Raw genomic sequence first — 15,475 nt, 5'->3', positions numbered from 1 at the left:
AAGAAACATAATACCTCTGCTATGAAAAAAATGACCAATCAGATATCTCCAAACTCCGAAATGAGTAGAGAAAGGTAGCTCGATGACTTTCGTTAATACAACCTATTAGGAAGAATTTTTTAGTAGAAAAAATCCATTAAGGCTTTTCGCAAACAAATAAATAACCATGATACCAGAATAAAGAAATCATCGAGCATGCATAGATACAACATGTGTAACAATGAAATAACCATGATATCAGAACAAAGAAAAAAATAAAGAAAATCTTTTAGGATTTTTGAATATTTAAAATTTAAAAACAAAAATAAAGAAAATCTTTTTGGATTTTTGAAAATTTTGAAATTTAAAGACAAAAATAAAAAAAATCTTTTTGGATTTTTGAAAATTTTGAAATTTAAAGGAAAAAAAATAAAGAATATATTTTTGGATTTTTTAAAATTTTGAAATTTAAAGACAAAAACAAAGAAAATCTTTTTGGGTTTTCGAAAATTTTGAAATTTAAAGACAAAAATAAAGAAAATCTTTTTGAATTTTTGAATTTTTGAAATTTAAAGACTTAAATAAAGAAATCATTTTTGGATTTTTGAAATTTAAAGACAAAAATAAAGAAAATAAAGAAGATAAATGAAAGAATAGTTACCTAATGCACTGGCCTACGAATAATCATACCCTTTTGCAACTAAAGAGTAACTACAAAATGAAGTCTTCCGATTGATCGCACCTAGTCACAAGTGAACATTGAAATACCGATTGATTCTGACTGATCGCAACCAGTCGTAAGTGAACAATATCATTCTGATGGCTTCTGATTGATCGCAACCAGTTGGAAGTGAACAATTCTTATTTCTTCAAATTTCGCTTGCTCATCAGTGTCATCATGTAAAGGGCTCTCCCCGTAGACGTTTGCATTCACAGTTGAACTTTCACCTTGGAAATTTGTATTCAGAATTAAGCTCTCCCTTGGAAATGATCATGATGATTTAAATTCTCCCCCTGCACAATATCATTATTATTTAAATCAAAATTTGAATTAACAGCTTCTCTATCAGAAGGTGGAACAAAAATTTTCATATGCTCCCCCTCAACCGTATAAGACTGGTTTTCCTCATGAATCTCAATATTTTCAAATGCTTCAACGACTACTTTCAATAATTCATCTTCTTGATTAGCAACAACATTTGTTTCCATATTTCACTCTAACGTCATCTTTTAGACTATGATATTCTCTTACTTGTGATTTCTTTTCAATCATGTGACGAGAACAACCACTATTAATGTACAATTCCAAATCGAACTGCTCGTCATGCATCACTTACAAAATTAAACCAATCTGGGAACCCAAACCATTTTGGGCCCTCGTGAGATTTTTGATTTTGAGATTGAAACCGGAAAAATCTTAGTTTTGTTAGTCCAAAACGATTTCCTAATCAAAACATTATCCACCCCTTTTCCCATTTTGAAAACTTGAGTTTTGACATCATAAATATTAATTTCAACAAATTGAGATTTTCGTTGAATAAACTCTTTCATATTTGGTGCCATCTTTGTCAAAAATTTCTTCTTCTTCTTCCTGTTTCAATTTCGTCTCATATGCTTTTAAAATAACATCTTGATCCAAAACTTTCTTTTTGACACTTCAACATATTTTGAATTTACACCTTTGGATTTTCCTCATATTGAATAATAAGAATTTGGTGAAAAAATCGATTTTGATTTTGGATAAGGTGATGAATGAATATTTCGATTAAAAGACTTTGATGTATCAAAAGCTTTTGATTTGTGTTATTCGTTTGAGAATCAATTTTCTTATCATTAGACCTATTTTCATCTCTCTTCCAAAATTGTTTCCTTTCAATCAAATTCTTTATATATCTAGAATTCATTGCTCTTTTCTTTGCTTTGATTTTTGATTATTTGCCTTTGATTTTACTTTGGAGTTGTTTTTCACAACATTATCCATTGAAACACAAATTGGAACATCTTTTGTGCCACTTGTTTCAACACCATTATCTGAAACATTTACATTGTTCAAAGGTTCCGCGACATATTTCCCTTTTGTTTTCCACGAAGTCTTTTTCAAAAGACCTTTTGTTTCATCACCATTATCAATTGGTGCAGACCAAAAATGATGTTCACAACCATTTGCATTATCAAGATTAACAATTGATGTCAATTCTGATGCATCATTCTTGTTCAATCCCTTTATCACAAAAAAAACTTGATTAAGTGTTTTGTGAACTTTCGAAAAAAATAGCTGCTTCCACTTTTAGATTTTCAAAACCTTTATTCACAACATGATTTTCAAATTCGATTAAATCTTCAAAAATCAAATTCTTTTTTGGTTCATCAATATTTTTCACAAAAGAAGAACAATCAACTTCATCTTCAATAGAGATTTTACTCATTTCACTTTCATCAAAATCGGAATCATTTACACAAGATTGATTTTATTCCGACTTCAATTTTTGGCATAATGAGTTATATTTCTCAATTGAATTTTATTTGATTTGTTGTTTTTCCTCTTTAGTTAGAATATTATTCATCAATAATTTCTTTTCTTTGGTTATAATGAATTCTTCAATCTTTTCAAGTCCAATTCTGTAAGATTCACGCAAAGATTCATCTGATGATATCACAGATTCACATTTATAACAATCAACATCTATTTCATCTTCTTTTAATTCAAGAAAATGTAAAATCATATTATGCAATTTTTCACCAATCTCACAGTTAAGATAAAGCTGTGAAATATTATTATACAAATATTTTGCAATTAGACAGAAAATGTTTCTTCGCTTTGTCATCATCCTATTGTCTCCTTTCAAAAAAAAAGTACACCATCCTGAAGTCTAGTGATTAGGTCCTCGATTTTCATTCTTCTTTCTTCGCTTTTAAAAGAGCTCCTGCATAGACTATCATTAAGATCAGAATTCTTAATGCGAGATCGTTTAAGACATTCACTAAAATCAGAGACCGTTTCATGCAATTCAGTTAGTTCAGAATCATAACGAGAAATAGGAATATTAAGAGATTTAAGAATAGAATGTACCATGTTGATTACCTTCTTGCTTTCTCTTACATACTCCCTGATGATTTTCGCTGAGAAACACGCATCTGATTTCGGACCTTCATATGTAAAGTAACCTTGACTTTCCGAATCTGTGCTGCCAACCATCAACCATTTTCCTTCACCTTCACCCTCACTCTTACCTTTTCTTTCTCTTTTCTCTTCTTCACAACAAAGCATTCACCATGTGTAGGCCTCCTTACTCCCTGATCTTCTGAATCCGTGGAGTATATTTCAACCTGACCATCACTGTCATCCTCAACAACTATCAACGCTTTGAATATTTTTGGATTTGCGAAGCTCTTCTATCTTCTGTATTTAGTAGGCTTCATCTTTTAAGTTCCCTTTCTTCTCATTCAATTTTCTTAACATACACTCTTTTGCGAAGTGGTTTTTACCATGACAGTAATTGCAGTCATAACCTGAATCACCAAGCAACTTTTTCTCTTCTTTTTCTTCGTCTTTCTGATACTTCCTGAATCCTTCTTCTTTCACTTTCTCCGAAACAGACTTTTGATTCTTGAAAGTTTCATCACCACGACTGTTTTGTCGTGAAGCTGCCACGAAGTGGCCTATGGGTGGCCACGATGTGGAGGTCAGTTGCGACTGACTTTGACCGTTGACTTTTTGACCAAGTTGACTTTTGGTCAACTTGAAGGTTTAGATATTTGTAAGCAATAACAATGCCTTGTGTGTTCAATGCATTAAAGGGATTCATGGTGATTTTGAATATCTCGACCTCCATACAATTTTCTTGAGGACTAAGGGTGCTTGGTCTCATATTGTTAATTCTATTAACCTACTTCATGAGCAGTGGCGGAGCTTGAACTTTTGATTTGGGGGCTGAAAGTATAATATGTATAAAAATTGGAGAACCGGAGGGGGGGGGGGTGGGGGAGGGGGGCACAACCCAAATTTTATATTTTTAAGCCTAATATATATAAAATTTAATCGATATTTATTCTTCTAACCAAAAAGACAGGGCCACAACCCTTTCTGACCCTAAAAAAGCTACTCTTGTGTTCATGAGAAAGTGATTGTGCCACATTTAACTATTTAGACATGTATTGCAGATGGTGCCTTGACGAGCTTTTCGAAACATATTTGGATTAGGGAAGTCATGTTGTTTAATTCATTTTCGAGGATATTTTTGTTAGAAAGTAATTAAAATGTTTCTATTAAAGGATGTTGGATATCTAGTTCGATTTTGCTCAGTGATAATCTGGATGCCAGGCAATGGAATTTGGGAGGGATCAATGAGTTCATGGTAAATACGGTTAAAAAACATATCAATGACGTTATTTTGGAACAAGGTGAGACAAAAATCAGAAGGCCTCGTTTTGTCCTGAGAAAAGTAAATATATATTCATAGAATATGAGATTGCATGCAGCTTAGCTTTGGGCTCAAGTTGCTCTATGGTGTGACTTGTCTTTCCAAGCCTTCAATTTGGTAAAACAAGTTCTTGAATAGATAAATGTGTTGCTTACGTCTTGGGCTAAAAATAATGCAATTGAAGTGATTATCATGATTATATATAATCATGATGGACTAGTTAGAGTTATCGTAACTCTATGACTTTTGCACTAAAGAAGACTAAAAAAGATGCCTAATTATTTAGTATTGTCTAACTGTTTTGTTTTTACATTTCTAGTAAACTTGTTGAGTCTAAACCCATCATGTCTATTAGTTTGAAATTATTTTTCTAGCTTTTCACTAACTATAAAATTCAGTCGTTTAAAAAACTTGTTAAATACTACTATTTAAAAGGAATATTGCAAAACATTAAAATGATCTTATATGTTAATAATCAAGTTTTACTTATGGAGGTGTCCTTATATTATTATTCATTATTATCACCACATTCTCATTGATGCAATAAATAATCCATTCAACAAAAAAAATGCTAGAAATCGTATCAAGTCAAGAAGCTATGTATGATGTTTAAGATGATCTATTTATCATATCTACAGTCCCCCTCATGTTAGTAATCCCAAGACTTCAATCAAGCAAAATCTAAAATGAACAAGGGTATAATTGGTATTTTGATCTTCTAGTTTTCCTGATTGTTATACGAAACCAGGAAACTGTGAACTTATTATTTTTTTTCATGATCATCTATGGCTTAATCATATAATAAATTAAAGTTATTGTATCCCAGATTGCAATTCCGATTCCGATTCCGATGTTTGAGTCAACTGTCAACCCACAGGCTGAGTTCCATTCCATGCTTGATTCCCATCATCAAAATCATTTGTCCTCCGGTAATTACCACCTTCTTGAAAATATGATATTCCAGTCCATACCCCTCGAACAAGTAAAATGCTTACAAAAACTACACTTCCAAGTGTACAAACCACCTGCATAAATGGAAACAAATTTAAAATAATGTAAAAAACACATCTTTTCTTATTCTTTGATGATGCCTTTTAGAGAAATTTAAAATTTCTTACCTCAAGGAATGCCTTTAGAATCCAAAAGAATGCCAGAATTATAACTCCATTAACAGAGAATCCCACCTATAAAAGAAATTTGAGCATATAGTAAGTTAGTATGGTAATCAAGAATTAACAATCTCAAAGTAAGAATGCAAGATCCAAGCTGTTGATTGAAAGTTCTTATACCCAATTTCAGAAAAAGATGTAAGTAGGTTAATGAAAGGTTGAAATTGAATACATATCAAGAACATAACGGAAAGCTGCTGGCTTTGCATATATAAAAATGATCAAATCGGGGAAGAAAAAATCTTTGTAGTTCGTTTATATTGGGTATAAACGAATAAATCAGAATGGAATTTGAATCGAGTTTTCCCCAATTTTAATAATCTGAACTCGATTGTACCAAAAGCCTGCTAAAACCTACAAATTGATAACTTGAGAAATGCAAAGCAGTACCAATTTGGTGGGGATATTGATAGGAAGAACGGATCGAACGGCTTTGCGAGCTCGCTTAGATATCTTCTTAAACACGTTCTCAACAAACCTAATCAGAAGATCCATGCTCCTGTCATCTTCCTCCTCCTCATCATCATCTTCGTCATCGTCTTCATCGTAATCTCCGGAAAAAGTCATATCATTACGGTTCCGATTCCATATCCTAGGATCCGCCGCCGGATTCTCAACTTCCTGATCCATCGAGTCATCAATTGAAGAGTTCCCAACAGTAGATAGTAAACGTACTTAAATAATCTGACATCTGGAAATAACCTGAGGATAATTAGGAGGACGGCGGGTAGCTTGGAGACGTAAACCAGAAGTTCGAAGCAGAAATGGGCGGATGAAGGTACTGGAAGAGACGGATAGATATTGTAGTTGGCCTGTTCGAATAATGGTTAGAGACTGTCGAGATGATGATGCTGGTGATAGAGAGATGGCAGATGCCGCCATGGTGTGTACGGGAGAAACTACTGGTGAAACTCCGATGTGCGGTTGTCAAAGCTGCACCCCGTGTCAACTGTCAGGGGGTGGTTTCGGACTGTGAGCAGATGAACCCCAAATATCATTTTCTATCGATCTATCAAATAAGAAAGACAAAATTGAAAAAATGGTCCTTATGCTTTATCTTTTTCTTTGGATATAGTCTAAATCATTTTAAAAATTATGGGTATGGTCCTTTCATTGGAAAACTATTCTGTCCCTTATGTATATACTTATATATCTTCTAAAAAACAATGTGATTGGTCATTTTTTTTTCTCCCTTATATATTTTTTTTATTTCATTTCACCTCTTTCAGTTTCACTATTTGTTTATAATTGTCCATTCTCTTTTCTTTAATCACCAACCCTTACAATTTTTATATATCTTCTAAGGTTGGTCATTTTTTTGATTTTTCTCCCTTACATTTTTCTTATATTTCATTTCACCTCTTTCATATTCACTCTTTGTTTATAATTACCCATTCTCTTTTCTTTAATCACCAACCCTTACAATTTTTATATATCTTCTAAAAACCAATGTCGGTTGCTCATTCTTTTGATTTTTCTCCCTTACATTTTTCTTATATTTCATTTCACCACTTTCATTTTCACTCTTTGTTTATAATTGTCCCTTCTTTTTTCTTTAATCACCAACACTTACAATTTTTAACTTTTTGCAATTTAAGTCCTCCTACTAAGTTTGCTATCATCCTTATACTTTATAAAATGACATTTTCAACCATTTACTTTTTAAAATGTTATATTCACTCCTGTACTAAAACTTAAAAGAAATATTAATTTCACCCATTTTATTTTCTTAACTTTTGTTTTATGCATCGTAACATATATAATCTGATTTATCTACAGTTATCACTCTTCTAATTTTCTAACCTTTCATATACGTCAGTATAAATTAGAGGTGGTCAACGTTTCGACGTAAATTTAAAACTTTAGTTCGTTAATTTAAAAAAATTATTTGTTTTTTATGTATGTTTCGGTATAAATTCGAGTTCGTCTATGTTTTTTGTAATTTTTTTTTACGTTCCAATGCTTATTTTTATATACGTTTCCTACGTATGAGCCGGGTCACATTTAATACATTTTTTTGATTATTTGAATCTTACTTACTTATATTCATATACGTTTTGCATATAATACAGTTTTGGTTATCTCTGATAGGCATGACTTTGACCCTTCACTATTGTGGTTTGTCAACTTAAGTCTTCCTAAGTTTCTGTTCAAAATATAGCAACTTACTTTCTACTACTTCTCGAATACATTACTGCCATCGCAACGCGCAGCCGGTAAAATCCTAGTTTAGAACTAAAACTATAAAGATGACTAATATAAGTGCAAGGCTTAACATATTTTTCTTTTATGGTTTGTTGAATAGAAATTAGGCAACCGAAGTTCACGTACGTCACCATAAAGACGGTTGTTTCCAAAAAGATATATTGCAGATCTATTAACAAACATTCTTTTGTTTAATACCTCCGCTGAATGATAAATCAGGATTTTGCAAAGGAATTTCTTCTAGAGAACTTGGGATTTGACCGATGAGGTTATTTCGACTGAGGGTTAACCGTGGAAGCCTTTTACAGTTCCCTAAATTAAACTAGTGTTATACCCGTCCGGTGGACATGTTGACAAATGTAAAAACAATAGATCGATTTTACTTTTTTTTATAGCATCCTACTTTCATTTATTCTTATTATAGCATTGTACTATGACAAATCTACCCAAGTGTAATTATATCATTCATATAAAGTTGTTTATTTTTTTGTACACGATACATTGGGAGCAATATACATTTGGTGATTTGTTTATTAGAGGATCCTACTTCCAAGTACACTGTTATTTTTTCTAGAATTTTTAACTTAAGTATAGTATCTGAAAAAAATATTTACCAATAAATTTTTTTAACATATTTACTAAAAATATTTAGGTAAGTAACAAAAGGTATTTCTTACTCAAAGATACATACATTGTCTAGAAAGATCATCAAATGAGTTTTTCCGTGCATCTGTAAAAGTAAATAACTAAAACTCATAACAAACAAATAAATAGTGTTTTAAAATACAAGCCTCTAAGCCTTGAAGTCACACTGCCATTAACCATGAAAGGGTGAACCAAGAGCCTCTCTATCAAATTTGCACGATAATCTATTAATAAGAGCAAACTTCAATGAACAACTAAGCTAACGATTTTAAAGTACAAAAGATACCGAACAATCAATCCCTAAAAAAAGCACCTTGCAGACTCATTTTACTTATAGATAAACTTACAAAACAAAGATAAATGACAATGAAAACAAATGAAAAAAATAAAATGAAAAAATGATAATATAAAATGTCCTAAATCCTACCAAACATACTCACATAATACTTACAAACATAATACTGTTACACTTATAAGATATTTACCTCCTCACCTTGTAGATGCACACACAACACAAACATACTCACATAGTAGGATGTTGTTTTCACACACACTACCATAGATTCACAGACACATAGTCAAATTCATAAACAATCACCACAATCAATGTTTAGCAAAACAGAAGAAAATAAAGTACCTTTCATGTCATTTCCCAGTCAATTAAGTGGCATGAGACTTGTCTCCAACCAAGCTCCAATTACTAAACAACCGATATACAATTAGTATTATAAAAGGAAAAATCATATATAATTAAATATAAATATGAATTGAATTTATATCAATAAGCCACTCTAAAATTTTTACATAACCACCTCATACAGTCATTGAAGTCATACCATCTCACCTGGGCACCCAAGGTGAAACATCCCAAAAATATGACCCAAAAATTTTGTTTTCAAATCATTATTAAAATCATGAACCATCAAAAGTCATAAGTAAAATCATAAATCATGTATCATAAAACATCATAGTGACTATCTCAAATCGAAATCTCATAACAAATCATCAGAGTAATCTCCCAGGCTATGACTGTGGTCTGTGCTATGCGATCATCCCGAGCCCTTCCCTTTGCTAGAAGAAGTACCTGAAACTAAAACTGAAAACTGTAAGCACGAAGCTTAGTGAGTCTCCCCAAACTACCACATACCATACAATAACACATATAGCACATACTGGGCCTTGCCCATTGCATCGGGCCCCGCCTGACATCGGACCGAAGTCCGGACTAACTTGGGCCCCGCCCACTGCATCGGGCCCCGCCCGGCATCGGACCGAAGTCCGGAATAACTTGGGCCCCGCCCACTGCATCGGGCCCCGCCCGGCATCGGACCGAAGTCCGGAATATACTTGGGCCCCGCCCACTGCATCGGACCGAAGTCCAGAATGTACTGAACATAGCATAAGCATAAACATATAACATAATCACATATACTGCATCGGGTTTGCCCGGCCTCGGACCAAAGCCCGGAACATATAACACATAACATGAACATGCATGAATCACAAAGACATCAAACATACATAACTACTTCTTGGGATTTCCCCGGCATCGGACCGAAGTCCAGAAAACATAACATATAACATGTAAGCTAAATCAATGCATCGGGCCCCGCCCGACATCAGACCGAAGTCCGGTACTACTAACATCTAAACGGGCCGACATTATCGCCTTAGACCCGTTCCTACTGGAAGAGGACTCACCTCACACTGCTGAAGTCCCGCTGACAAAACCCTAGCTGCTGGATGACAGATTCCCGAATCTGTCAACATCAAAATAACACCCAATTAATAATTGGGTTCTAACACATATTCATAAATCAATGCTTGGGGTAAAAGACTACTTTACCCCCTAACTTAGCTTGACTCAATCCCAAGGCCCAATCCAAAGGCCCAAAAGTCTAATAATGGACCAAGGCCCAATTATGGCCCAATTTTCCAAATTGTGCCAACGTCTACATGGTCTTTCCTCAAGGAAAATCATTCATTCTTGGTCCAACACTTGACATTCTCATGGTCCAACATCTCATAATAATTAAGGCCCAAACTATGGCCTTTCTATGGCCCAATTTTCCAAATTGGGCCCAAACCCTCACATGGGTCTTACTCTAGGCCCATTAAATTAATCTAAGCCCAATTGCTTGATCTTGGATGGCCCATTATCATCCCAATCATCAAAGCCCAATAGAAAGCCCAACTCAAGGTCCAAGTGAAACTAGGCTTTCACATAAATTGATAATTAGGGTTAAGTGTTTCTCACTTAACCCATTAAGGACTTAATCCATTAAGTCCCTTACCCTACTAGATAAATGATATGGTGTAATTGGGCTTAATACTCAATCCAATCCCAATGGCTCAAAAATGGGTCAAATAAGTCCAAGGCCCACATATCTAAAATTAGGGTTTTCTAAACCCTAATTAAGGTTTCCTACCCAAACATGGCCCAATAGGCCCAAAACTAATCTTTAAGCCCATTAGGGTTTTGCTAGTGGGGCACCACCCACTACCACCTCGGGTAGTGGTGGTCAATGGCGGCTTGCGGCGGCGGCCACCACCTTACGGTGGTGCTTTTGATTCTTTTCATTAATCTTTTCGCTAATTACAATTACAAGGCTTTTAATCCAAAAATAAACACACACACACAGCCACCCTAGTGGTGGCCGACGGTGGCTCGTGGCGGCAGCCACCACCTCACGGTGGTGGCGGAGGTGGTGGCGGTGGCTTTTCTTGATTTTCCGGCCAACAAACCCAATCATACATCACAAAAATAACACTCATACGCCCTAACTGATTACAAAACAACCCTAGCCACCCACCTGGCGGCCACCACCTTACGGTGGTGGTTTTGATTCTTTTCATTAATCTTTTTGCTAATTACAATTACAAGGCGTAATTATCAAACTTCAGCCCTCGCCCTTCTAAATTCCTTTCAATTCAGGCGTAATTATCAAACTTCAGCCATGTTATCCTTTTTAGTCCTTCCTCCTCTCATTCTTTTCAACTTAAGTCCCAAAACTTACACTTTAGACCCTGATTCCATAAAATCTTTTTAATTTAAATCCCGAATAATTACCAAACATACCCTTACTTCTAAAATTCTTCTCAAAACAACTCCGTAACTTACTAAACAACCCCCAACTATCAAAATTCTTCACAAATTAGTCTGGGACTTACATTTATTAATTTATTTAAATAAACAGGGCGTTACAACTCTCCCCCACTTAAATTAGATTTCGTCCTCGAAATCATTTCTTACCATTCCTTACACGCCCAACCACTCTAGTAACACGGTCACCATCTTGGGCACACCCTATCCTTCCCAGGGCAGCCGTGACCAACCTTCGCAACAAGATAACATCTACTCCATCCGAAATCTGCTGTCTCGAGATGTTCTGAATCCTTGACAGACCACTCATACTGAATCATTATCTTTGAATCCAATCCGTTTATCCCTCAACTGACTACTCAACTCCTGCTAGCTCGAGATTTCCACTACAAAACAGGTTCACAATCCTAATTATCCCTGCAGATCACTTATACTTGGCCAATGTTTAGCTATTTCCCGTAATGAGTGACTTGTCACTCCCTAATAAATCAGCTATCCTGTGCGTACTCGCAACCTAAACACGAATACTAACACTGTCCAAATGTTGAAACTGCCCAAACACTGAACTGCCTGAGGCAGTATGTTGCCACTAATTATCATGCCACTGTGGTTCTAACAACCTCCTGATCCAACCGATCGGGTCCATGCATCGAATCCTGACTTTACCGAATCCAAAGCTAAAGGTGATTGTTACCCGACCAATGGTAGCCTAATATACCGAATGACCTTACGCAGTCCATTACTTCCCTGATCTCATAACTGTAGGGGCGATCCTACAGGCTTATTACTGTCTCGACCAGATCTAATCCATCTGGGTAATTCCGAAACCCAATCCGTCGATTTTCATATCCTCACTGCTACACCCGAACTGGTGGGTACTGTTGTTCCTTCCGCGTCCTAACAACGTGCTCATGCTATCAACCAATCAAGCGAATGCTACAGCTACACCCGCAGTCTCACAACAATCTAGTACTATCTAGTTGCTAGTGAATGCTACGGCTACGCCCGCAGACTTACAACACTTCTAACACTAGCTGACTGTTAGTGAATGCTACGGCTACGTCCGCAGACTTACAACAATCTACCACTATCTGACTGATAGTGAATGCTACGGCTACACCCGTAGGCTTACAACAATTTCTATACTGGGTCGAACACGCACTCGACCTAACACACAACTGAACTCACGTCCTGACTGGAATCCCCAACATGATTCCCTGGGGCTTGCTGGCAAACGTTACGGGAACACGATCTCCTTATTGGCAAGTTTTTCCCGAACTTCCATCTCACACTATCCTCAAACCATACAGCCGCTTCGGCTGTCTTCCTTCCTGACAACGATGCGAAACTTATCCAAAATGCCATTACTGCTTGAGACATTGAAACTGTCTGAAGCACTGAACTTCCTGAAACACTTAATTGTCTGAGAATCTCGAAAGTTGTCTGTTGATCAGGCCCCCAGCAAAAGGCTACCGACTTCTTGGTTAGTAGGGTCAAAAGAACTGCAATCTTGGAAAAAGTCCCGAATAAATCTCCGGTAATAACCCGCTAGACCCAGGAAGCTCCGAATCTCAATTGGAGACTTCGGAATCTCCCACTGCATCACGGCCTCTATCTTGGCCGGATCGACTAGAATACCCTTCTGATTGACAAGGTGCCCAAGAAATTGCACCTCGCGCAACCAGAACTCACATTGGGAGTACCTTGCAAAAAGTCTCTCCCTCCTCAAAGTCTCTAGCACCTCCCTCAGGTGCTTCTTGTGCTGCTCCTCAGTCTTGGAATAAACCAAGATGACGATGTACTCTCCCAATCCCGCAATTTAGGAAATGATCTTTCGCTATTCGCTAATAATTCTTGGTATGCAATTGGCATATGCCATTTCTTGGAAGTATAATTCAAACACAAACAGAGGATAACCCAGAGTCACACTTACTCAAACCCTTGGAGCGAAAAGCTCCCTTGTGCAGTTTCCCGCAAGTGTTGCACTGAATCTGGTCCTGCTGGTCTCTCGAAAGCTAATCCTAAATCTTGGGTCTCCTTCCGAGACCCTTCAGTATAAGCAACTGATCTGGTTCCCTCTTCCTAATGTGCTCCAAGTCAATTTCCCGTTCTCGGGCTCCAGAAGTCATATCACTCAGGGTCTCACACCCCGAGAAACTCACGATCTCTCTGCTATCATTCTGCAGTATGTCCTGATATCTTACCTTCTTCATTTCATCATCTGCTAACCTACTGTGGTTCCAACTAAGCTCTCTCCCGTAACTTGGCAGTGATCTTTGCCACAGTCTCCGTAGTCTGGCGGAGATCTAATAACTCTTGTGCAAACTGCTGCGCCTCAATCTCCTGGGCAAACTCTGCCCAAAATCTGGTCTAAAAGTCATCTCATGACATAGCATCAACTGCATCATCACTCAACCTTCTACCAACCTCTTCCCATCAATCACGTGCCCTGTCCTTCAGGAGGCAGGAAGCAAGTCGGTCCTTGTCTCCTTTCGAGACTACGACTGGTACGAAATATTGGTGATATCTGCCAATCACGTGCTGCTAGCAATGGGGTCCCTAGCCCATGATAATCTGGAGCTTCACAAGCTCTGAACTCCTGAATCATCAACGTACGCGTCCCTATAATGGCTGCTATCTCTGTGCAGGATGCACTCAGCCTCTCATCACAATCTCTAAAATACCCTCCTTTGATCATACTGAAGATCACAGGAGTCTGGTCAATGATACTGCGCGTACCCTCAAATGGAATGAACTCGCTCATCTGACCATCAAGCTGCCCGACTCTAGAGTCCGAGCCTGATCCCTTTTCGGCACCAGAACTGACATCTGGTCTATCACGTAGCGTCACTATACTCGAAAACATACCAGCACAATCTTCATAGTACTCATCATAACTTGAGGGATCTCACACACTACAAGTTCCCTGGGTTCATCTCAGCCTTCCTTGATTTGAGTACGGATCCTCTGCTTTCAGTAGTACGGGCCCATACTACCTTCCACATCTATCCGTACTTTCCTCAAGAACTGCCTTTACTCCACCAAGTCCCTTCTACTACTACTGCTGCTGATCTCATGCTAAACTCATCCTAGGCTTGCCCTAGGGTAATCACCAACCCACTCTCCGCCATCAGCTGCATAAGAAGTCCATGCTTTCTTCCCCTAACTAGCTTGCGAATACTATTACGTATTACTCAGACTAGATAATTCTTCGAATGAGAGATCCTACCCTACAACGGTTGGACTCAAACAAGAGCTGCGAAATAGAGCTAGACCTAACCTTCTGAAATTATTTAGTCCTTGCAATATGTAACTTAACATATTCGTTTACTAGTTAGTGAAAGACAACTAGAACTCCTAAAAGCACAAAGCAAGCAACATTCGAGCATTGAGTACACATAATCAAGCATATACTACTGTGTCTATCATACTGACTAATCTGTACTAGCATGCAGTTCTCAATAAGCTGGTACACATATAACAGGCACATAAGGCATCCTTCCTAGATCCTTAGCTCTAAACTATCATGCGGTTCTCCTAAAGCTGATAATCATATCATAACATGAACTTGTATGAGTAATTTGGGAGTACTTACTTGAGCTCGGCTGATTGCATGCACCACACCCTTTTCTCTGTTTTCCAAAATTATATTTTTGCTTTTTCTAAAACTCCTTTCTTTCTCAAAATACTTTTTATAGACATGGTTTTTCTGTTGAAAACTTCTATACCAATCCTTAGTTTGAGTTCAGACATACCCGAAAGCGTGCCTGAATCCCTTAAACCAAGGCTCTGATACCAACTTGAAACATCCCAAAAACATGACCCAAAAATTTTGTTTTCAAATCATTATTAAAATCATGAACCATCAAAAGTCATAAGTAAAGTCATTAATCATGTATCATAAAAAATCATAGTAACTATCTCAAATCGAAATCTCATAACAAATCATCAGA

General features: G+C 36.7%; 1 protein-coding gene across 1 annotated transcript; it reads right to left on the bottom strand.

The window, feature by feature from the left end:
* Positions 1 to 4,955: 4,955 nt before the first annotated feature.
* Positions 4,956 to 6,575, bottom strand: LOC145123366 (ATP phosphoribosyltransferase regulatory subunit). Its single transcript, XM_079058577.1, has 4 exons — positions 6,272 to 6,575; positions 5,960 to 6,190; positions 5,519 to 5,584; positions 4,956 to 5,425 (listed from the first exon to the last, which is right to left on the bottom strand). Exons 1-4 carry the CDS (start codon positions 6,449 to 6,451, stop codon positions 5,267 to 5,269), a joined length of 636 nt encoding a protein of 211 aa, XP_078914703.1. The 5' UTR covers positions 6,452 to 6,575; the 3' UTR covers positions 4,956 to 5,266.
* Positions 6,576 to 15,475: the final 8,900 nt, after the last annotated feature.

The sequence above is a fragment of the Lactuca virosa genome, chromosome 7 (genome assembly GCF_052849685.1).
Source record: "Lactuca virosa cultivar CGN04683 chromosome 7, Lactuca_virosa_CGN04683_v6, whole genome shotgun sequence".
Classification (NCBI taxonomy): domain Eukaryota; kingdom Viridiplantae; phylum Streptophyta; class Magnoliopsida; order Asterales; family Asteraceae; genus Lactuca; species Lactuca virosa.
This window is presented reverse-complemented; position numbering and strand designations above follow the sequence as displayed.

Excerpts from the sequence above, each read along its gene's own strand:
- LOC145123366 (XM_079058577.1), bottom strand. The coding sequence starts at position 6,451 with ATGGCGGCATCTGCCATCTCTCTATCACCAGCATCATCATCTCGACAG. Across the intron at positions 5,585-5,959 it reads TCAATATCCCCACCAAATTG|GTGGGATTCTCTGTTAATGG; the intron begins GTACTGCTTTGC and ends TTTCTTTTATAG. Across the intron at positions 5,426-5,518 it reads TTCTAAAGGCATTCCTTGAG|GTGGTTTGTACACTTGGAAG; the intron begins GTAAGAAATTTT and ends CCATTTATGCAG.